At 47.9% G+C, this 23,177-nt stretch overlaps 1 protein-coding gene across 1 annotated transcript in view; it reads right to left on the minus strand.

The window, feature by feature from the left end:
• The window catches only part of LOC140480877 (myosin-1B-like), a 154,548-nt gene that overhangs the window by 34,024 nt on the left and 97,347 nt on the right, over positions 1 to 23,177 (minus strand). The window contains exons 33-35 of the mRNA XM_072576421.1: positions 20,840 to 20,964; positions 16,181 to 16,296; positions 3,515 to 3,707 (exon numbers count right to left, since the gene is read on the minus strand). Coding sequence (XP_072432522.1) covers positions 3,515 to 3,707; positions 16,181 to 16,296; positions 20,840 to 20,964 — 434 coding nt within the window. The remainder of the gene's footprint in view (positions 1 to 3,514; positions 3,708 to 16,180; positions 16,297 to 20,839; positions 20,965 to 23,177) is intronic.

The raw sequence follows: 23,177 nt of genomic DNA on the forward strand, positions 1-23,177 counted from the left end.
GATGAATTGAGAGTGTGTTGCTGGAAAAGCACAGCAGGTCAGGCAGCATCCGAGGAGCAAGGAAATGGATGTCAGGGATGTTGGAATGCCTGACTCAGTTAGAGGCAGTGCCATTGTCAAGGGCTATGCATTGGAGGTCTGTGAAAAGTTGTTACACAATGGATAACACACATCCCATACACCACCCCCTTCCCAACCCTGCTCCATGTCCCAGAGTGATACAAACATTCAAATGGGATTGAACAAAAGTCTTGCTGTTGTGACATTGTCTGTATCCAGTGTCATGTGTCGCCACTGTTTCCTGATTGGTCCGATTCGGAGATTATACTAAATGAAAGATTGTAGAATGAGAGAACACAGAGGAGGCCATTCGGCCCGCGGTGCCTGGGACAGATCTTTGAAAGAGCTGTCCATTCTCAACACAGACGCAGACCATTTGGCCCATCGGGCCCAAGCTGGTGTTCATGTTGCATGTGAAACTTCCACTTGTTCAGAGCCCAGCAAAGTTACTCCAGATCATTACCCTCTCATTGTGTGGCTAAGGCCATGAGAGGAACAGGGATGGAGCAGTGAGGACAGAGCAGGAGATAGTCAGGCCATGACGGGTCCACAGAGTAAATGTGACTGTGAGGGGTGAGCAAAGGCTCTCGGAGTCAGTGTGCGTTTGAGTGTGAATGTTTGAAAGGATCTCTAGTAGAGTGAGTTAGTGTGAGGAGGGAGTTCCCATGATAAGTGTGAGTGGGTTAGTGTGAGGAGGGATTTCCTGTGGTGAGTGTGAGTGAGTTAGTGTGAGGAGGGATTTCCCGTGGTCAGCGTGAGTGAGTGTGAGGAGGGATTTCCCGTGGTGAGTGTGAGAGAGTGAGTGTGAGGACAGATTTCCCGTGGTAAGTGTAAGGAGGGATTTCCCATGGTGAGTGTGAGTGAATGTGAGGAGGGATTTCCCGTGGTGAGTGTGAGTGAGCGTGAGGAGGGATTTCCCGTGGTGAGTGTGAGTGAGTGTGAGGTGGGATTTCCCGTGGTGAGTGTGAGTGAGTGTGAGGAGGGGTTTCCCGTGGTGAGTGTGATTGAGTGTGAGGTGGGATTTTCCGTGGTGAGTGTGAGTGAGTGTGAGGTGGGATTTCCCGTGGTGAGTGTGAGTGAGTGTGAGGTGGGATTTCCCGTGGTGAGTGTGAGTGAGTGTGAGGAGGGGTTTCCCGTGGTGAGTGTGATTGAGTGTGAGGTGGGATTTTCCGTGGTGAGTGTGAGTGTGAGTGGGTGTGGGGAGGGATTTCCCATGGTGAGTGTGAGTGAGCGTGAGGAGGGATTTCCCATGGTGAGTGTGAGTGAGTGTGGGGAGGGATTTCCCGTGTTGAGTTTGATTGAGCATGAGGTGGGATTTCCCGTGGTGAGTGAGTGTAGGGAGGGATTCCCCGTGGTGAGTGTGAGTGAGTGTGAGGAGGGATTTCCCGTAGTGAGTGTGAGGAGGGATTTCCCGTGTTGAGTGAGAGTGAGTGTGGGGAGGGATTTCCCATGGTGAGTGTGGGGAGGGATTTCCCGTGGTGAGTGTGAGTGAGTGTGAGGAGGGATTTCCCGTGGTGAGTGAGTGTGAGGAGGGATTTCCCGTGGTGAGTGACTGTGGGGAGGGATTACCGTGGTGAGTGTGAGTGAGTGTGAGGAGGGATATCCCGTGGTGAGTGTGAAAAGAGATTTCCCGTGGTGAGTAACTGTGGGGAGGGATTTCCTGTGGTGAGTGTGAGTGAGCGTGAGGAGGGATTTCCTGTGGTGAGCGTGAGTGAGTGTGAGGAGGGATTTCCCGTGGTGATTGTGTCTGGGGAGGGATTTCCTATGGAGTGTATGAGTGAGTGTGAGGAGGGATTTCCCGTGGAGAGTGTGAGTGAGGAAGGATTTCCCATGGTGAGTGTGTGTGAGGAGGGATTTCACATGGTGAGTGTGAGTGAGTGTGAGGAGGGATTTCCCGTGGTGAGTGTGAGGAGGGATTTCCCCTGTTGAGTGTGAGTGAGCGTGAGGAGGGATTTCCCATGGTGAGTGTGAGTATTTGTGTGGAGGGATTTCCCGTGGTGAGTGTGAGTGAGTGTGAGGAGGGATTTCCCGTGGTGAGTGTGAGTGAGTGTGAGGAGGGATTTCCCATGGTGAGTGTGAGGAGGAATTTCCCGTGGTGAGTGTCATTGAATGTGAGGAGGGATTTCCCGTGGTGAGTGTGAGTGAGTGTGAGAAGGGATTTCCCGTGGTGAGTGTGAGTGAGTGTGAGGAGGGATTTCCCATGGTGAGTGTGAGTGAGTGTGAGGAGGGATATCCTGTGGTGAGTGTGAGGAGGGATTTCCCGTGGTGAGTGTCAGTGAATGTGAGGAGGGATTTCCCGTGGTGAGTGTGAGTGAGTGTGAGGAGGGATTTCCCGTGGTGAGTGTGAGTGAGTGTGAGGAGGGATTTCCCATGGTGAGTGTGAGTGAGTGTGAGGAGGGATTTCCCATGGTGAGTGTGAGGAGGGATTTCCCGTGGTGAGTGTGAGTGAGTGTGAAGAGGGATTTCCCGTGGTGAGTGTGAGTGAGTGTGAAGAAAGATTTCCCGTGGTGAGTAACTGTGGGGAGGGATTTCCTGTGGTGAGTGTGAGTGAGCGTGAGGTGGGATATCCCGTGGTGAGTGTGAGTGGGTGTGGGGAGGGAATTCCCATGGTGAGTGTGAGTGAGCCTGAGGTGGGATTTCCCGTGGTGAGTGTGAGTGAGTGTGAGGAGGGATTTCCCGTGGTGAGTGAGTGTGTGGAGGGATTTCCTGTGGTGAGTCTGAGTGAGTGTGAGGAGGGATTTCCCGTGGTGAGTGTGAGTGAGTGTGTGGAGGGATTTCCCGTGGTGAGTGACTGTGAGGAGGGATTTCCCGTGGTGAGTGTGAGTGCGTGTGTGAAGGGATTTGACGTGGTGAGTGAGTGTGAGGAGGGTTTCCCGTGGTGAGTGTCAGTGAATGTGAGGAGGGATTTCCCGTGGTGAGTGTGAGTGAGTGTGAGGAGGGATTTGCCGTGGTGAGTGTGAGTGAGTGTGAGGAGGGATTCCCCGTGGTGAGTGTGAAATAGTGTGAGGAGGGATTTCCCGTGGTGAGTGAGTGTGGGGAGGGATTACCCGTGGTGAGTGAGAGTGAGTGTGAGGAGGGATATCCCGTGATGAGTGTGAGGAGGGATTTCCCGTGGTGAGTGAGAGTGAGTGTGGGGAGGGATTTCCCATGGTGAGGGAGAGTGAGTGTGAGGAGGAATTTCCCGTGGTGAGTGAGAGTGAGTGTGAGGTGGGATTTCCCGTGGTGAGTGAGAGTGAGTGTGAGGTGGGATTTCCCGTGGTGAGTGAGAGTGAGTGTGAGGTGGGATTTCCCGTGGTGAGTGAGAGTGAGTGTGAGGAGGGATTTCCCGTGGTGAGTGAGAGTGAGTGTGAGGAGGGATTTCCTGTGGTGAGTGTGTGAGGAGGGATTTCCCGTGGTGAGTGTGAGTGAGTGAGTGTGAGGAGGTGAGGGTGTTTTTATCCGAAAGCACACTGACCTTTGTCTGAGAGAGTAAGTTGCGAACAGCTCTCTGTGCCTCACTGGCTCGGCGAATCGCTTGGTTCATTTGCTGCTCCATCTCATTGAGGTCGTTCTCCATTTTCTTCTGTATTCGGAGGGCCTCGGTTCTGCTCCTCATCTCAGTCTCCAGGTCAGCCTGCAGGATGTCTATGGTACGCTGGTGGTTCTTCCTGCAGAGATAACATTCCTCCCAGTTAGATAGAGACACCCAGGACTTTGGGGATAATGTTCATTCACGTCATTGAGTGGAATAGCCCTGGCATCAGTAGTTAGCAAGATACACATCCTGGGTGGAGAATCTAGGGGACAATGGAGCCAGGTGCAGTGTCAAACTTACATTGCATCTGTAGTGACAGCAACAAGGTGGACCTCATAGAGTATGTGTTCCCTGATTGGGGCTGTTAATCTGGTCTGATCAGGCAGCCCTGGCTGACAGCTATAAACAGTAGTGTCCACACCTTGGCGTGCCCATTTGCCACCAGGGCAGTGGGGATCCCCAGTGGAGGACTCTCTACGCGGGAGTCCTCCCCCTTTCTCTCGGGGATCTGGGGTGGAGGGTGCTGCACGCAGCGGTCCCCTGCAACCGCAGATTGCGGTGGTTCACGGACTCCCAGCCCAACTGCTTGTTCTGTGGTGCTGTGGAGTCCGTGGACCATGTATATATTGGGTGTGGGCGTTTGCACTCCCTTTTTTGATTTTCTCAAAAACCTTCTCCTCTGCTTTTGGTTGCACTTCAGTCCCACGCTCCTGATCTTCGGGCACCCCGTACGGAGGAGGGAGGGCAGGTCTGAAGACCTCCTCGTGGGTCTGCTCCTGGGCCTGGCCAAACTGGCCATCAACAGGTGGAGGGGGTCGTTAGGGCCGACTGCCTGCCCCTCTTCCGCAGTTACGTTAGAGCCCGGGTGTCCTTGGAGAAGGAGCACGTGGTCTCCACCAACACCCTGGAGTCGTTCAGGGAGAGGTGGGCGCCGCAGGGAGTGGAGTGCATTATTTCTCCCTCCAACTCTATTTTGATTTAGTCCCTACCCTCCCCTTCACTGTTTTGATCACACAGCATTGCCCTTTGATGTGAAGGGCAGTGCTTGTCACTGGGCACTCGGGTGTTTTCCTATCTTCCTGGTGGTGGAAACTGAATAAAGATTCATGCACCTTGTGTCTCTCACTGTGTCTCACACCTGCACACACACACACCATACCGCAGTTAGGCGGTAGTGTGGGGGTAATAAAACTATATAAATAAATAAACAAACAGGGTTGTTGGATTCTGTTGACTCTGAGAGCTGGCTCTGTACCAGCTGGGTCAGTGTCATGTCTTGTACCTGTGCCTCAGCTGCTCTTTTAACAAGGTTATGTTGTCCTTGGCTTTTTTTTTCAGAAAGTCATAAATGACCCAGACTCCGAAAAGTCTGGGCTTATAGGGTTTCAGGACCAATTTGATAATAGCTAACAGATACTACCTCAGGCAGAAGGCTTTCAAGTTTAAAAAACACACACTTATACAATGAAGTGAAGTGATTCACTTTGGTAAGAGTAACAAGAAGATGGAGTACTGGGCTAATGGTAGACTACTTGGTAGTGTGGATGAGCAGAGGGATCTTGGTGTCCATGTACACAGATCTTTGAAAGTTGCCACCTAGGTAAATAGTGCGGTGAAGAAGGCATATGGTGTACTGGGCTTTATTGGTAGAGGAATTGAGTTCCGGAGTCCTGAGGTCATGTTGCAGTTGTGTAAGAGTCTGGTGCGGCTGCATCTGGAGTATTGTGTGCAGTTTTGGTCGCCATACTATAGGAAGGATGTGGAGGCACTGGAATGGGTGCAGCAGAGGTTTACCAGGATGTCGCCTGGTATGGTAGGAAGATCGTATGAGGAAAGGCTGAGGCACTTGGGGCTGTTTTCATTGGAGAAAAGAAGGTTTAGGGGTGACTTGATAGAGGTGTACAAGATGATTAGGGGTTTTTTTTTAGATTAGATTACTTACAGTGTGGAAACAGGTCCTTCGGCCCAACAAGTCCACACCGCCCCGCCGAAGCGTACCCACCCATACCCCTACATCTACATCGACCCCTTACCTAACACTACAGGCAATTTAGCATGGCCAATTCACCTGACCTGCACATCTTTGGACTGTGGGAGGAAACCGGAGCACCCGGAGGAAACCCACGCAGACACGGGGAGAACGTGCAAACTCCACACAGTCAGTCGCCTGAGGCGGGAATTGAACCCGGGTCTCTGGCGCTGCGAGGCAGCAGTGCTAACCACTGTGCCACCGTGCCGCCCACTCGATAGGGTTAGATAGGGTTGACCATGAGAACCTTTTTCCACGTATGGAGTCAGCTATTATGAGGGGACATAGCTTTAAATTAAGGGGTGGTAGATATAGGACAGATGTTAGGGGTAGATTCTTTACTCAGTGAGCCATGAGTTCATGGAATGCCCTGCCAGTAGCAGTAGTGGACTCTCCCTCTTTATGGGCATTTAAACGGGCATTGGATAGGCATATGGAGGATAGTGGGCTAGTGTAGTTAGATGGGCTTGGATCGGCGCAAATCGAGGGCCAAAGGGCCTGTACTGCGCTGTATTTTTCTATGTTTTCTATATTCTATGAAAGGGGGGTGGCTAGTTCTCCCAGCCCAGCTTTACTCTGGTTTGGTTTGGTTTTTAGCAATAGTGTGGACCCAAAGAAGCCGGTCCAAGCTAGCCCTCTCTCTCTCTCTCTCTCTCTCTCTCTCCGACTTCAATCCTGTAAGAACTTGTGTTTGATTTTACCTTTTGTGCCAAGGGGTCTTCATGGGGATTGTCGCAAGTATTTGGAACAGCATCACTAAATTGGGATAATCTGTTGGGTTTTCGGAGAGGTTAAAGTTATTCGGTATTCTGTTTTCTGTTGTTTCAGTAATCTTGTAAATAAATTCTGTTTTGTTTAAAACTTAGTGGTTTGACCAGTGGCATCTCTCCTGAAATACCCAGGTTAGACCTGCTGAAAACAACTAGCAAAGTTAGGGTCTGGATTACTTTCTTGAAACGTTTTCAATGGTCCATTACAGGTTGGAGGCTCTTTGCAGAATTTATTTTGTAGTTCCAAATTGGGGATTAGAGTGGTTGGACTCGAGGGCAGCAAGTGGTAGATATTAGTGTCTTTTAGGAGAAAGTGAGGACTGCAGATGCTGGAGATCAGAGCTGAAAATGTGTTGCTGGAAAAGCGCAGCAGGTCAGGCAGCATCCAAGGAGCAGGAGAATCGACGTTTCGGGCATAAGCCCTTCTTCAGGAATGAGGAAAGTTCCTGAAGAAGGGCTTATGCCGGAAACGTCGATTCTCCTGCTCCTTGGATGCTGCCTGACCTGCTGCGCTTTTCCAGCATTAGTGTCTTTTATTCTGGGTGTTGAATCTGGTTGGTTTAGCATAGCATAGCAATGACTCTTTCAGTCACCAAAAGTTTTCTGGGGGTTGGAAGAACTGACTTTGGGGTTTTACAAAAGGTAAGGAAGGCCAAGCTGCTGGAATTAGCAGACAATCCGGAGTTGGAGCTGCATCTTTCCGTGAGGAAAGAAGAGATACTTACAGCAATAGCTCAGCATTTACATTTGCTGGAAACACTGACAGAACCTTTGGAGATGGCTAAAATTCAATTGAAAATGAAGCAACTTGAGTGAGAGGCAAAAAGGGCAACAAAAATGAAACAGTTTGAGTTCTGATTAAAAGCAGAAGAGAGAGGAAAGGAAGAAAGAGAGGGAATTTGAATTTCAGAAATTGGCACTCAGGCAGGAAAGTCAGCTTAAAGGGTTAGAGATGAGGATTGAAGGTAAGCTGAGTGAGGAGGAGAGTGAGGATGAGCAAACCCATGGCAGCCAAAGACCTGGTGGGGATCTGTTTAAATATATTCAAACATTCCTTACAGCTAATGAGAAGGAACTGGAAGCCTTTGTCATCTCATGTGAAAAAGTGACTAAAGAACTGCGATGACCAGTGACCATGTGGGTTTTGTTGATTAAACTAAACTTGTAGGTAGAACTGGTGAGGTATTCACATCACTATCAGAGGGGGTATCTGGGGAGTATGAGGAGATGAAGAAATCCATCTTCAGTACATATGAGCTGGTGCCCGAAGCCTATAGACAACGTTTCAGGATTTAAGGAGGGATCCTGATCAAACCTACAGTGAGTTTGAAAGGATCAAACAAAGTAATTTTGAGATGTGGATAAGGGCATTAAAAATAGAGCAAACCTGTGATGCTCTTAGAGGGATAATTAATTTGGAGGAATTCAAAAATTCACTTTCTGAGATAGTGAGAATTCATGTGGAAGAGCAGAGAGTTAAAACAGCAAGGTTAGCAGCTGAAGTGGCTGATGGTTATGAGTTGCTCCATAAAGTGAAGTTTGGCTTTCAGAATCAATTTGAGACAGTGAGGGTCCCACCTGGTCTGAATTTAGTGAGAGAACTCACAGGCCAGTACCCAGGAGAGTGCACACCCCAGAACATCCCGGTTTGGAACAGGTAAAATGCTCATCAACATCCAAATCAGAACCAATCAAAATAAACATCTGGTTAAATGGTCACCTGGTTCTAATGGTGGTCAATACCAGCGCAGCTGTTTCAGTGACCACAGAACCAGTCTTTAATAACATTCAGAAACAAAAACAGAAGTTGCTGGAAAAGCTCAGCAGGTCTGGCAGTATCTGGGAAGAGCAATCAGAGTTAACATTTCATGTCCAGGGAACCTTCCTCAGATCTCTGTCTGTCTGTCTGTCTCTCTCTCTCTCTCTCTCTCTATCTCACTGCGGCACTCTGTTCTGCTACCCTGATGCACTTTGTATGGTACAATCTACCTAGTTAGAATGTAAGACAACACTTCACTGTATCTAAATACATGCCAATCGAACTTCAAGCACATTGGATAATGAATGACAATGAGAAGAGGGACAGTTAATACAGGACTGAAGGTGTTATACCTGAATACACATAGTATAAGGAATAAGGTAAATGAGCTTGTGGTGAAGGTTGAAATTGGTAGGTATGATGTGGTGGGCATCACGAAGATCTGGCTGCAAGGAGATCAGAAGTGGGAGCAGAATATTCAAGGATATACAGCCTATTGAAAAGATAGGCAGGTGGGCAGAGAGGTGGGGTTACCTTATTCGTAAAAAATGAAATCAATAGTAAGAAACGATATAGAGTCAGATGGTGTAGAATCTGTGTGGGTAGAGTTGAGGAACCACAAAGGTAAAATAAAACATAATTGGAGTTATGTACAGGCCTCAGGAAGTGGGGCACAAGATATACCAGGAGATAGAAAAGATGTGTAGGAAAGGCAAAGTTACAGTCAGCATGGAGATTTCATAATGCAGGTGGACTGGGAAAATCTTCAACCTCTCCCTGCAGCAGGCCACTGTCTCTACCTGTTTCAAGAGGGCCAACATCATCCCTGTGCCTAAGAAGGCTCATGCAGCATGTCTCAACGACTACCACCCAATGGCCCTAACCTCAGTGGGCATGAAGTGCTTTGCAACGCTGGTCATGGCATTAATCAACTCCAGCTTTCCCACTCCAATTTGCCTGTCAGACCAACAGATCCACGTCAGATGCCATATACCTACTCTTCACTCCTCCCGAGAACATCTTGACACCAAGAACAGCTACATAAGAATCCTATTCATTGACTATAGTTCAACCTTCAACACTATTATCCCCTTGAGACTAATTATTAATCTTAGTGATCGCAGACTAAGCCCCACTCTCTGCAACTGGATCTTCAGTTTCCTGACCCACAGGCTACAATCAGTGAATATTGGGGACAATATTTCATCCTCACTAACACTCAACACTGGAGCCCTCCCAGGGGTGTGTACTCAGCCCCTTACTGTACTCGCTGTATACCCATGACTGCGTCGCCAAATGCCAGACTAAGTGATACAAGATACATGTATTACAAGATAATACATGGCTTGGAAAGGGTGGGCGCTAGGAAATTGTTTCCGTTAGGCGAGGAGACTAGGACCCGTGGACACAGCCTTAAAATTAGAGGGGGTCAATTCAGAACAGAAATGCGGTGACATTTCTTCAGCCAGAGAGTGGTGGGCCTGTGGAATTCATTGCCGCAGAGTGCAGTGGAGGCCGGGACGCTAAATGTCTTCAAGGCAGAGATTGATAGATTCTTGATGTCTCGAGGAATTAAGGGCTATGGGGAGAATGCGGGTAAGTGGTGTTGAAATGCCCATCAGCCATGATTGAATGGCGGAGTGGACTCGATGGGCTGAATGGCCTTACTTCCACTCCTATGTCTTATGGTCTTAATGCCATTTACAAGTTCGCTGATGACACCACCATAGTTGGTCGAATCTCAGATGATGACGAAACAGGTTACAGACGGGAGTGAAAGACCTGGAAAAATGATGCACTGAGAACAATCTAGCTCTCAATGCCGGCAAAACCAAAGAACTCATTATTGACTTTTGGCGGATGTTACCCATGCCCCCCTACACATTAACAGCACAGAGGTGGAATGAATGGAGTGTGTCAAACTCCTGGGAGTGGTCATCCACAACAAGCTTTCTTGGACTCTTCATGTGGACACACTGGTTACAAAGGCTCAACAACGTCTCTTTTTCCTCAGGCAGCTGAGGATATTTGGCATGACTGCGAATACCCTCACCAACTTTTATAGGTGCACTATCGAGAGCATTCTGTTTGGATGTATCACTACCTGGTATGGTAACTGTACCATTCAAGATCGGAGACGGTTACAGAGAGTGGTGAACTTGGCCCAGACAATCACTAAGGCCAACCTCCCATCGATAGAATCCATCTACCAGGCCCGCTGTCAAGGAAAGGCCGCCAGCATTCTCAAAGATCCATCCCACCGTGGCAATGTTTTTCTACAACCTCTACCATCGGGGAGAAGGTACAGAAGCCTGAACACAGGCACCAGCCGGTTTCGAAACAGTTTCTACTCGACTGTTGTTAGAATACTGAATGGACTCACAAACTCTTAACATTCGGCTGTTCCTGTATTTTTGTTTTGAGAGGAGGGATAAAAGGGTCTGTCTTGGATGGCAGCTGGTGATAGGTGGCGTTCGGCAAGGCTCAGTGTTGGGACCACAACTTTTCTTTTTATGTACTTCTGAGGTTCTATAAGGCTCTAGTCAGCCCACATTTGGAGCATTGTGCACTGTTTTGAGCCTCATATCTGAGGAAGGATGCATTCGCCCTGGAGTGGTTCAGAGGAAGTTCGCAAGAATGGGCCCCGGAATGAGAAGCTTAACATATGAGGAACGTTTGAGGACTCTGGGTCTATACTCGATGGAATTTAGAAGGATGAGGACGGATCTAATTGAAACATACAGAATACTGAATGGCCTGGACAGAGTGGATGTTGGGAAGATGTTTCCATTGGCAGATGAGACTAGGACCAAGGGAATAGCCTTAGAGTAAAGGGAAGACCTTTTAGAACGGAGGTAAGGAAAATCTTCTTCAGCCAGAGAGTGGGGAACCAATGAAATTCATTGCCACAGAAGACTGTGAGAGCCAGGTCATTGAGGATGTTGTGTTCAATTCTGGGCACCTTATTTAAGGTAAAATGTTAAAGTCCTGAAAAGAATTCAAAGGAGATTTACTAGAATGATAACAAGAATGAGTGATTTTAGATACAAGGAATGGTTAGAGAGATCGGGCTTATTCTGCTTGGAGTAGAATGATAACAGGAATGAGTGATTTTAGATACAAGGAATGGTTAGAGAGATTGGGCTTATTCTGCTTGGAGTAGAATGATAACAGGAATGAGTGATTTTAGATACAAGGAATGGTTAGAGAGATTGGGCTTATTCTGCTTGGAGCAGAGAAGATTAAGAAGTGACCTGATTGAGGTGTCCAACATTATGCACAATTATGCCTCTACCTCTGCTGGCAACGCATTCCAGGCACCTACCACCCTCTGTGTGAAGTACTTGCCATGTGTATCCCCCTTAAACATTTCACCCCTCACCTTGAAGGTGTGACCTCTCATTATTGAATCCCTCACCTTGGGAAAAAGCATATCTCTATCCACCCTGTCTATACCCCTTCATGATTTTGTAAACCTCAACCAGGTCCCCCCTCAATCTCCTTTTTTCTCATGAAAACCATCCTAACCTACTCAACCTCTCTTCATAGCACCTTACATACTAGGCAACATCCTCGTAAACCTTCTCTGCACCCTCTCCAAAGTGTCCACATCCTTTTGGTAATGTGGCGCCCAGAACTGTACACAATATTCTAAATGCAGCCGAACCAATGTCGTGTACAATTTTAACATGACCTGCCAGCTCTTATACTCAATACCCCGTCCAATGAAGGCAAGCATACCATACGCCTTCTTGACCACTCTATCCATCTGTGCAGCAACCTTCAGGGAACAATGGACCTGAACTCCCAGATCTCTCTGATCATCAACTTTTCCCAAGGCTCTTCCGTTCACTGTATAATTTGTTCTAGAATTAGACTTCCCAAAATGCATCACCTCACATTTGCCTGGATTGAACTCCATCTGCCACTTCTCCACCCAACTCTCCAGTCTATCTATATTCTCCTGTATTCTCTGACAGTCCCCTATGCTTTCTGCTACTCCACCGATCTTTGTGTCATCTGCAAACTTGCTGATCATACCAACAGTGCCCTCTTCCAGATCATTGATGTATGTCACAAACAACAGTGGCCCCAGCACTGATCCCTGTGGAACACCGCTGGTCACCTTTCTCCATTTCGAGAAACTCCCTTCAACTACTAGTGTCTCCTGATGCTCAACCAGTTCTTTATCCACCTAGCTGAAGCACTCTGCACATCATGTAACTTCACTTTCGCCATTAGTCTACCATGGGGAACCTTATCAAACACCTTACTAAAGTCCACGTATATGACATCTACAGCCCTTCCTTCATCTATCAACTTGGTCACTTCCTCTATTAAGTTGATAAGGCACGATCTCCCCCACACAAAACCATATTGCCTATCACTGATAAGCCCATTGGCTTCCAAATATAAAGAAACACTATCCCTCAGTACCTTCTCCAGCAACTTTCCCACCACTGACATTAGGCTCACTGGTCTGTAGTTATCCAGAATATCCCTACTACCCATCTTGTTCAGGGGGACAACATGAGCAACCTTCCAGTCCTCCAGCAACTCACATGTGTTTAAGGATGCCACAAAGATATCTGTCAGGGCCCCAGCTATTTACTCTCTCTCCTCCCTCAGCAACCTGGGATAGATTCCATCCTGTCCTGGGGATTTGCCCACTTTAATAACCTCTAGCATACCCAACACATCTTCCCTACTTATGTCACCGTGATCCAGAGTAATCAAACTTCTATCTCTAATCTCAACATCCATCATGTTCCTCTCCTCAGTGAACACTGATGCAAAGTAATCATTCAGAATCTCACCCATTCCCTCAGGTTCGCCTTACAGCCTTCCTTAGTTATCCTTTAGTGGACCAATCCTTTCTCTAGTTACCCACTTGCTTCTTATATAAGAATAAAAGGCTTTGGGATTCTCCTTAATTCTGCTCGCTAAAGTTATTTCATGATCCCTTTTAGCCCACTTGATTCTTCATTTAAGACTGGTCCTACTCTTCCGATATTCCTCCAGGGCCCGTTCTGTTCTTAGCTGCCTGGACCTTATGAATGCTTCCCTTTTCCTCTTGGCTAGTTGTATGATTTCTCCTGTCATGCACGGTTCATGAATCTTGCCCTTCCTATCCTTTACCTTCAATGGGACATGTTTATCCTGCACTATCTTTAACCTATCTTTGAAAGCCTCCCACATCTCAAATGTGGACCACCCTTCAAATAGCTGTGTCCAATCCACATTTCCCAACTCCTGCCAAATTTTGATATAATTGGCTTTGACCCAGTTTAGTACTCTTCCCTTAGGACCACTCATATCTTTGTCTCAATTCTTCTAAAACTTACAGAATTGTCGACACTATTCCCAAAGAAATCCCCCACTGCAACTTCCACCACTTGTCCTGACTTGTTCCCCAGTACCAGGTCCAATATGGCCCCTTCCCTTGTCGGACGATTGACATACTGCTCTAGAAAACTCTCCTGGACGCTTCTTATAAATTCTTCCCCATCCAGACCTCTGACGCTAAGTGTATCCCAGTCAATGTTGGGAAAATTAAAATCTCCCATCACCACTACCCTATTGCCTCTTCATCTTTCCATAATCTGTTTACCTATTTGTTCTTCTACCTCACACTCCAGCCCTCCATAGTGTCCTCTTTTAGCACAGCCATGATATTGTTCTTGACCAGCAATGCAACTCCACCTCCCTTTTACTTCCCTCCCTGTCTGGTCTGAGCGTCTATATCCTGGAACATTTAGTTGCCAGTCATCATGCCCTTCCTTCAACCAAGTCTCTGTGATTGCAATAATATCATACTCCCAGGCACCAATCTAAGCCCTAAGTCCATCTGCCTTACCCACTAAACTCCTTGCATTAAAGTAGATATACTTCAGGCCACCAGTTCTTTTGTGCTCACCTGCTCTTGGCCTACTCTTCCCCTTATTAAGATTATCTTCATGATCCTTACAGTCTCCCGTCTCCACCTCACTGCCTACTTGTTTTCTCTGGGGGTTCTCAGCCCCCTGCCACATTAGTTTAAACCCTCCCCAACAGCAGTAGCAAAAACTCCCCCAAGGACACTAGGCCGAGTCTGGTTCAGATGTAGACTGTCCAATTTGTAATAGTCCCACCTTCCCCAGAACCAGTCCCAATGTCCAACAAATCTGAACCCCTCCCTCCTACACCATCCCTCAAGTCATGTGTTCATCCAGCCTATTTTTTCATTTCTACGCTGGCTCGCATGTGGCACTGGTAGTAATCCCAAGACCCTTGAGGTCCTCCTTTTTAACATCTCTCCTATCTCCCTGAATTCTTTTCAGGACCTCATCTTGTTTTGTACTTATATCGTTGATGCCTATATGCACCAAGACAACTGGCCGTTCCCCTCCCCTTTTAGAATGCTCTGCAGCCAATGGGTGACATCCCTGACCTGAGCACTTGGGAGGCAACATACCATCCAGGAGTCCTATTTTCGGCCACTGAACCGCCTATCTACTCCCCTAACAATAGAATCCCCGATGACTATGGTCCTATGAGTCTTTTTCCCGCCCTTCTGAACAGCAGTGCCCACCACGGTGCCATGATCCTGACAACTGCTGCCCTCCCCTGGTGAGCCATTTCCCCCAACAGTACCCAAAACGGTATACCTGTTTTGGAGGGAGATGACCGCAGGGGACACCTGCACTGCCTTCCTACTCTTTTTCAGCCTTTTGGTCACCCATTCACTGTCTCCCTCAGCAATTCTAACCTGCGGTGTGACCAGTTCACTAAACGTGTTATCCATGACCTCCTCAGCATCGCGGCTGCTCCAGAGTGAATCCATCCGCAGCTCCAGAGCCGTCATGTGGTCAAACAAGAGCTGCAGCTGGACACACTTCCTGCAAGTGTAAGAGTCAGGGACGTCAGCCACATCCCTGAGCTCCCACATCAAACAAGAGACACATGCCACGGGTCTGAGGTTCCCCTGACATTGTAAACCTTAGCTTTATATCAACTAACTAAAACCAGACAACGCACTTAAAGAAATGAAACAAAGAAAAAACCTTAACTGCTGCCCAAATATATACCAAGTCCTTCCCTTCCTGGTATCCTCCTGGTCCCAATATCACCTTCGCTCTCTCTCCCGCTGCTCCCGGACAGGGAACAGTGCCTCCTTCTCTATTGTAAAATCCTATGATTGTATAGTCTCTGCCCCTCTCTAATTTAGGCATCGTGTACATGCCTGATTTGTATTGGTTCGCCACCACTGGACATACCTTCAGTTGACAGGGCCCCCAAGTTCTGGATTTGCCTTCCTACACCTTCGTGTGTCTCCACCTTACTTCCTATCTGCAGACACTCCTTATACCCTCTTGGATCTCTGACTTACCCCTCTTCCTGGGGGGGCCAGTGTTATACTTTGTTTCAGGATGCTCCTTTGACAGGGGGGGCATTTCATTTTTTACAGGTGCTGTAAAGATGCAGGTTGCTGCTGTTAGACTTCCCAGTGGTTATTTTCTTGTTAGTAATGTATCTGGTTGGCTGACTGAAGCTCCCCAGGCTGTGGCCAGCAATAGCAGTCACATTATCTGAGACATGAATGCAGTAATAAACACCCTTGCTTTCCCTCTGTAAATGATCGATGTTCACTAGCTTCCTCATTTCCCCTCCCCCCCATCTTATCCCAGATCCAACCTTGCAAATCGGGACCGCCCTCATGACCTGTCCTACCTGTCCACCTTCCTTCCCACCTATCCACTCCACCTTCCCCTCTGATCTACCACCACTACCCCCACCTCCATCTACCTATCGCCTTCTCATACCATCCCCCAGACCCACCCCCCTATCCCACTTATCTCTGCATCCCCTCGGCTCATATTCCTGATGAAGGGTTTATGCCTGAAACGTCTACCTCCTGCTCCTCAGGTGCTGCCTGACCTGCTGTGCTTTTCCAGCAACACGCTCCCGACTCACGATCTCCAGCATCTGCAGTCCTGCCTTTCTCCGAAATGATTAATGTTGGCAGAGTACAGGTCACCCTGCTTCCGAGTGTGCTTCCTCCTCCTTACCTCACACTGGCCAGCTCGTCATCCTTCTCCTTTAGTTTTCTCTCATTCTCACTCTGCAGCTGAGTCAGCTCCACCTGAAGACGGCTGCTCCTGTTCTCTGCTGTCTTCAGCTCATTCTAACACACAACAAGAGAGAAGCAGTGAGTGACAGTGGCACAGGGAGATTCCAGAGAACACTGTCAGTCCTGCCTGTCTCAATCTGTCAAGAGTCTTTGGCTCCATTCAATTATTCACATTCTCAAAAGGAAGTTCAGCTCCCTCTCTCACACCATGGAACTCTATGTCAGTCAATTGTTCAATGGATCCTGTCATCCTGTGTTTTGATGTTATAGAGTCATAGAGATGTACAGCATGGAAACAGACCCTTCGGTCCAACCCATCCATGCCGACCAGATATCCCAACCCAATCTAGTCCCACCTGCCAGCACCCGGCCCATATCCCTCCAAACCCTTCCAATTCATATACCCACCCAAATGCCTCTTAAATGTTGCAATTGTACCGGAGTCCAACACTTCCTCTGGCAGCTCATTCCATACACGTACCACCCTCTGTGTGAAAGAGTTGCTCCTTAGGTCTCTTTTATATCTTTCCCCTCTCACCCTAAACCTATGCCCTCTAGTTCTGGACTCCCCAACCCCAGGGAAAAGACTTTGTCCATTTATCCTATCCATGTCCCTCATAATTTTGTAAACCTCTATAAGGTCACCCCTCAGCCTCCGATGCTCCAGGGAAAACAGCCCCAGCCTATTCAGCCTCTCCCTATAGCTCAAATCCTCCAACCCTGGCAACATCCTTGTAAGTCTTTTCTGAACCATTTCAAGTTTCACAACATCTTTCCAATAGGAAGGAGACCAGAATTGCACGCAATATTCCAACAGTGGCCTAAGCAATGTCCTGTACAGCCACAACTCCTATACTCAATACTCTGACCAATAAAGGAAAGCATACCAAACGCCTTCTTCACTACCCTATCTACCTGCAACCCTACTTTCAAGAAGCTATGGATCTGCACTCCAAGGTCTCTTTGTTCAGCAACACTCCCTAGGACCTTACCATTAAGTGTATAAGTCCTGCTAAGATTTGCTTTCCCAAAATGCAGCATCTCGGATTTATCTGAATTAAACTCCATCTGCCACTTCTCAGCCCATTGGCCCATCTGGTCCAGATCCTGTTGTAATCTGAGGTAACCCTCTTCGCTGTCCACTACACCTCCAATTTTGGTGTCATCTGCAAACTTACTAACTGTACCTCTTATGCTTGCATCCAAATCATTTATGTAAATGACAAAAAGTAGAGGGCCCAGCACTGATCCTTGTGGCACTCCACTGGTCACAGGCCTCCAGTCTGAAAAACAACCCTCCACCAACACCCTCTGTCTTCTACCTTTGAGCCAGTTCTGTAGCCAAATGTCTAGTTCTCCCTGTATTCCATGAGATCTAACCTTGCTAATCAGTCTCCCATGGGGAACCTTGTTGAACACCTTACTGAAGTCCATATAGATCACATCTACTGCTCTGCCCTCATCAATCATCTTTGTTACTTTTTCAAAAGACTCAATCAAGTTTGTGAGACATGATTTCCCACTCACAAAGCCATGTTGACTATCCCGAATCAGTCCTTGCCTTTCCAAATAAATGTACGTCCTGTCCCTCAGGATTCCCTCCAACAACTTGCCCACCACCGAGGTCAGGATGACAGGTCTATAGTTCCCTGGCTTGTCTTTACCGCCCTTCTTAGACAGTGGCACCACGTTTTTGCCAACCTCCAGTCTTTTGGCACTACACTACTTAACTAACTGATTAATGTTCATTGAACTTATCAGCAACACATCACCTGAAATACAGGCCGTCAGGTTGTCCTACTGTACAAGTAACACCAGAAAAGGAGTGCAACCTGTGAAGAAAATGTGAGTCTATGAAGGTTATTTGTATTAGAATAACTACAGCACAATTGGGACCTTTAGCCTGCTATGTCCAGTTTACACAGTCCAGAACTAAACACCAATATTTCGGCTGAGGTTAAAGGAAACAACATCTGATATTAGTTTACATCTCACACCAATGTACATCTCACACCAATGTACATCTCACACCAATGTACATCTCACACCTTTAAAGGACAGGGTCATGACGGTACCACCATACCCTGGCTTCTGATATGAAGCTCACAGTTTCCATGGTTACTGAGCTCTGTCCTTTTGCAGCAGGACACAGAGTAATGTGGGCTAGGGCATCTGAACCTGCTCAGTGTGAGCAGACACACACAGGTGCCTGAGATTGTAATGTACATTTATAAATAGCAGCTGGTGCAAGAAAAGTTCAATGAATGATGCAGTACTAGGTGACCCACGTTTCATCATTATGTAGGCAGAGGTGGGTACTGCAGCTGCTGGAGATTAGCGTCAAGATTAGAGTGGTGCTGGAAAAGCACAGCAGAACCGGCAGGAGCAGGAAAATTAACTTTTCGGGCATAAGTCCTTCATCCGGAATCTGATTCTTGACGAAGGCCATCTGGGTTGTTCGGTATTGGAACTGGTCCTCCTGGGAGCAGATGCAGCGGAGACGAAGGAATTGGGAATATGGGATGGCGTTTTTACAGGGGGCAGGGTGGGAGGAGGTGTAGTCTAGGTAGCTGTGGAGGTCGGTCAGTTTATAGTAAATGTCCGTGTTGATTCGGTCGCCCGAGATAGAAATGGAGAGGTCTAGGAAGGGGAGGGAGGAGTCTGAGACGGTCCAGGTAAATTTGAGGGTGGAAGGTGTTAATAAAGTGGATGAACTGTTCAACCTCCTCGTGGGAGCATGAGGTAATGCCTATACAGTCATTGATGTAGCGGAGGAAAAGGTGGGGGGGTTGTGCCAGTGTAGCTGCGGAAGATGAAGTTCCAACACCGAACAACCCAGATGGCCTTCTTCTTCAAAGACTGCAATTTCCCCCCAGACGTGGTCGACGATGCCCTCCACCGCATCTCCTCCACTTCCCGCTCCTCCGCCCTGGAGCCCCGCCCCTCCAAACGCCACCAGGACAGAACCCCATTGGTCCTCACCTACCACCCCACCAACCTCCATATACATCGTATCATCTGTTGTCATTTCCGCCACCTCCAAACGGACCCCACCACCAGGGATATATTTCTCTCCCCTCCCCTATCAGCGTTCCGAAAAGACCACTCCCTCCGTGACTCCCTCGTCAGGTCCACACCCCCCACCAACCCAACCTCCACTCCCAGCACCTTCCCCTGCAACCGCAAGAAATGCAAAACTTGCGCCCACACCTCCCCCCTCACTTCCCTCCAAGGCCCCAAGGGATACTTCCATATCCGCCACAAATTCACCTGCACCTCCACACACATCATCTATTGCATCCGCTGCACCCGATGTGGCCCCCTCTATATTGGGGAGACAGGCCTCCTACTTGCGGAACGTTTCAGAGAACACCTCTGGGACACCCGGACCAACCAACCCAACCACCCCGTGGCTCAACACTTCAACTCCCCCTCCCACTCCACCAAGGACATGCAGGTCCTTGGACTCCTCCATCGCCAGACCATAGCAACACGACGGCTGGAGGAAGAGCGCCTCATCTTCCGCCTAGGAACCCTCCAACCACAAGGGATGAACTCAGATTTCTCCAGTTTCCTCATTTCCCCTCCCCCCACCTTGTTTCAGTCCCAACCCTCGAACTCAGCACCACCTTCCTAACCTGCAATCTTCTTCCTGACCTCTCCACCCCCACCCCCATTCCGGTATCACCCGCACCTTAACCTCCTTCCACCTATCGCATTTCTAATGCCCCTCCCCCAAGTCCCTCCTCCATACCTTTTATCTTAGCCTGCTTGGCATACTTTCCTCATTCCTGAAGAAGGGCTTATGCCTGAAACGTCAATTCTCCTGCTCCTTGGATGTTGCCTGACCTGCTGCGCTTTTCCAGCAACACAGTTTCAGCTCTCAACATGATGTAACAGGAGCTAAGATAAGTATCAGAGAATGATACTGCCAGACCATTATGATAATGCCACGTCATGTCTTGATGACATCTCATGCAAATTCAACATAACTTCTTTCCTTTTGAACTCTTTGCCCTATTGGTATGGTCTGGAATAACATATGATTAAATTGGTCTCTCAACCTGTCCCTTAAGCTGTCCTGACACCTTCAATGATTGATACAGTTACACACCCAGGTTCCTTTGTTCTCCTGCTTGCTTTAGATTTGTGTTGTTTATTGGGAATTGTCTCTCAGTGTTCTTCTTATCAATGGGGTGGCTCGGTGGTTAGCACTGTTACCTCACAGCACCAGGGACCTGGATTCGATTCCAGCCTAGGGTGACTGTCTATGGGGACTTTGCACATTCTCCCTGTGTCTGCGTGGGTTCCCTCCCACAGTCCAAAGATGTACAGGTTAGGTGGATTGGCCATGGGAAATTGCCCAGTGTCCAGGGATGTGTAGGTTAGATGAATTAACCATTGGAAATGGCTTCAATGGGCTGAATGGCCTGCTCCCACACTGTAGGTATTGTATACCATGGTAATTTGACAATTTTACCTGTGACTGCCCCATCGCCGTACTCCCCCAATACCTTGCCCCACACCCTCCAGCCCCCACCTCCTGCCCACTGACAGCTGCGGCTGCTTTGACTGGTGAAAGGTGAAAGGGTTGTACCTGGAGATCCTCCAGTGCCACCTCTAGCTGCGTGTGTTCCTCTTGGAGCCGTTTCCTTATCTTGTCCATCTCGTGCCAGTGCTGTGTGGCTTCATTCAGCTGCTCTGTCAGCGAGGCAATCTCCTCTGGTTTGGGAGAGAGGAAGTGGGTTAATCCATCGCTAAGTTGACAGAGCAGCAAGACCGTCTGTTTTGGAAGACCCGCCGACCTTTTCCAGCAAATATAGAGCCATCAGCAGATTCAGGCCATTTGGCCCATTACTGTACCTTTCAATGAAATCATGGCTGATCTGATATTCCTGATCTGCAGTTTGCTGCTTTTTCCTGAAACCCTTGATTCCCTTACTGGTTAAAAATCTATCTCAGACCTGAATATGCTTAAATTACATCAAAACTAGGAGCAGGAGGAGGCCATTCAGCCACTTGAGTCTGCTGTAACATTCACTATGACCCTGGCTGATCCTCCTTCTCAAATCCACATTCCTGCTTTCTCACTATACCCCTTGATGCCTTTAAAATTGAAATATTAATCTTTTTCTTGAATATACTCAGTGAATTGGCCTCCAAATCAGACAGTGGTACGTGTATGGAATAAGCTGCCAGAGGATGTGGTGGAGTCTGGTACAATTGCAACATTTAAGAGGCATTTGGATGGGTATATGAATAGGAAGGGTTTGGAGGGATATGGGCCGGGTGCTGGAAGGTGGGACTAGATTGGGTTGGGATATCTGTTCGGCATGGATGGGTTTGACTCTAGAGCATGGAAACAGACCCTTCACTTCAACTCATCCATGCCAACCAGATATCCTAATCTGATCTAATTCCATTTGCCAGCACTTGGCCCATATCCCTCCAAACCCTTCCTATTCATATACCAATCCAGATGCCTTTCAAATGTTGTAATTGTACCAGCCTCCACCACTTCCTCTGGCAACTCATTCCATACACACACCATCCTCTACATGAAAACATTGCCCCTTCTAAATCTTTCCTATCTCACCTTAAACCTATGCCCTCTAGTTTGGATTCCCTTACTTTGAGGAAAAGACCTTGTCTATTTATCCTATCTATGCCCCTCATGATTTTGTAAATCTCTGTAATATCACCCCCTACGCCTCCGTGCTCCAGGGAAAACAGCCCCAGCCTATTTAGACTTTCCCTATAGCTCAGATCCTCCAACCTTGGCAACATCCTTGTAAATCTTTTCTGAACCCTTTCAAGTTTCACAACATCTTTCCTCCTTCAAAGAATTCCAATAGATTGGTTAAAGTGATTTCCTCTTCACTGTTCCTTTAGGTTTTCGAAGTGTGCTGTTACCAGCTGTTGACTGGTTCACTGACTCAAACACATGACCTATGACAGACACCCCACTGATTGCTGTGTTGTTTTCTGTTGCCTGCCTCCTTCCCATGTTACTTTCCAGTCTGATGGAACCTTTCCTAAATCGAACACAGTTTTGTTGTTCCACCAGCACATCTTCCATCTCATTAGCCACCAGTGCGATCCTCAGATGAAGACCATCGCGACCTGGACACCTATTAACAGCAGTCCCATCGGTTTGTTCAGTCTACTGATGACAGTTCTCTTTTCATTCAACCTCCAGTTATTATTGGGGTGGTTTTTGTATCCTCTATAGTGAAGACTGAGGTAAAATATTAATTGTCTATGTCTCCCTTTTCTTATTATCTGCAATTATCTCCCCCATTCTCACTCTGGAGACTCAACACTGACTTTACTTATCCATTTCCTTTATAAGCATATAAATTAGGAGCAGGGGTAGGGAATGTAGGCCTGCCCTTCATCAGGACTCCTGATTCCTGATGAAGGGCTCCAGCCTGAAATGTTGATTCTCCTGCTCCTCGAATGCTGCCTGACCTGCTGTGCTTTTCCAGCACCACACTCTCGACTCTGATCTCCAGCATCTGCAGTCCTCAGTGTCTCCTAATGGCAGGACCATCCTGGGGGAGAGATCGGTTTGTCTCAGCCTGTATTCACTGGCATTCAGAACGACGAGAGGGAGATCTGATTGAAATGTACACAATTCGAGCCATAGATTCATAGAGCTGTACAACATGGAAACAGACCCTTCGGTCCAACCCCTCCATGCTGACCAGATATCCCAACCTAATCTAATCCTATTTGCCAACACCCGGCCCATATCCCTCCAAACCCTCCCTAATCATATACCCATCCAAATGCCTTTTGAATGTTGTAATTGTACCAGTCTCCACCACTTCCTCTGGCAGCTCATTCCATACACGTACCACCCTCTGTGTGAAAAAGTTGCCCCTTAGGTCTCTTTTATATCTTTCCCCTCCCACACTAAACCTATGCCCTCT

Source organism: Chiloscyllium punctatum, chromosome 8, assembly GCF_047496795.1.
Source record: "Chiloscyllium punctatum isolate Juve2018m chromosome 8, sChiPun1.3, whole genome shotgun sequence".
Lineage (NCBI taxonomy): Eukaryota > Metazoa > Chordata > Chondrichthyes > Orectolobiformes > Hemiscylliidae > Chiloscyllium > Chiloscyllium punctatum.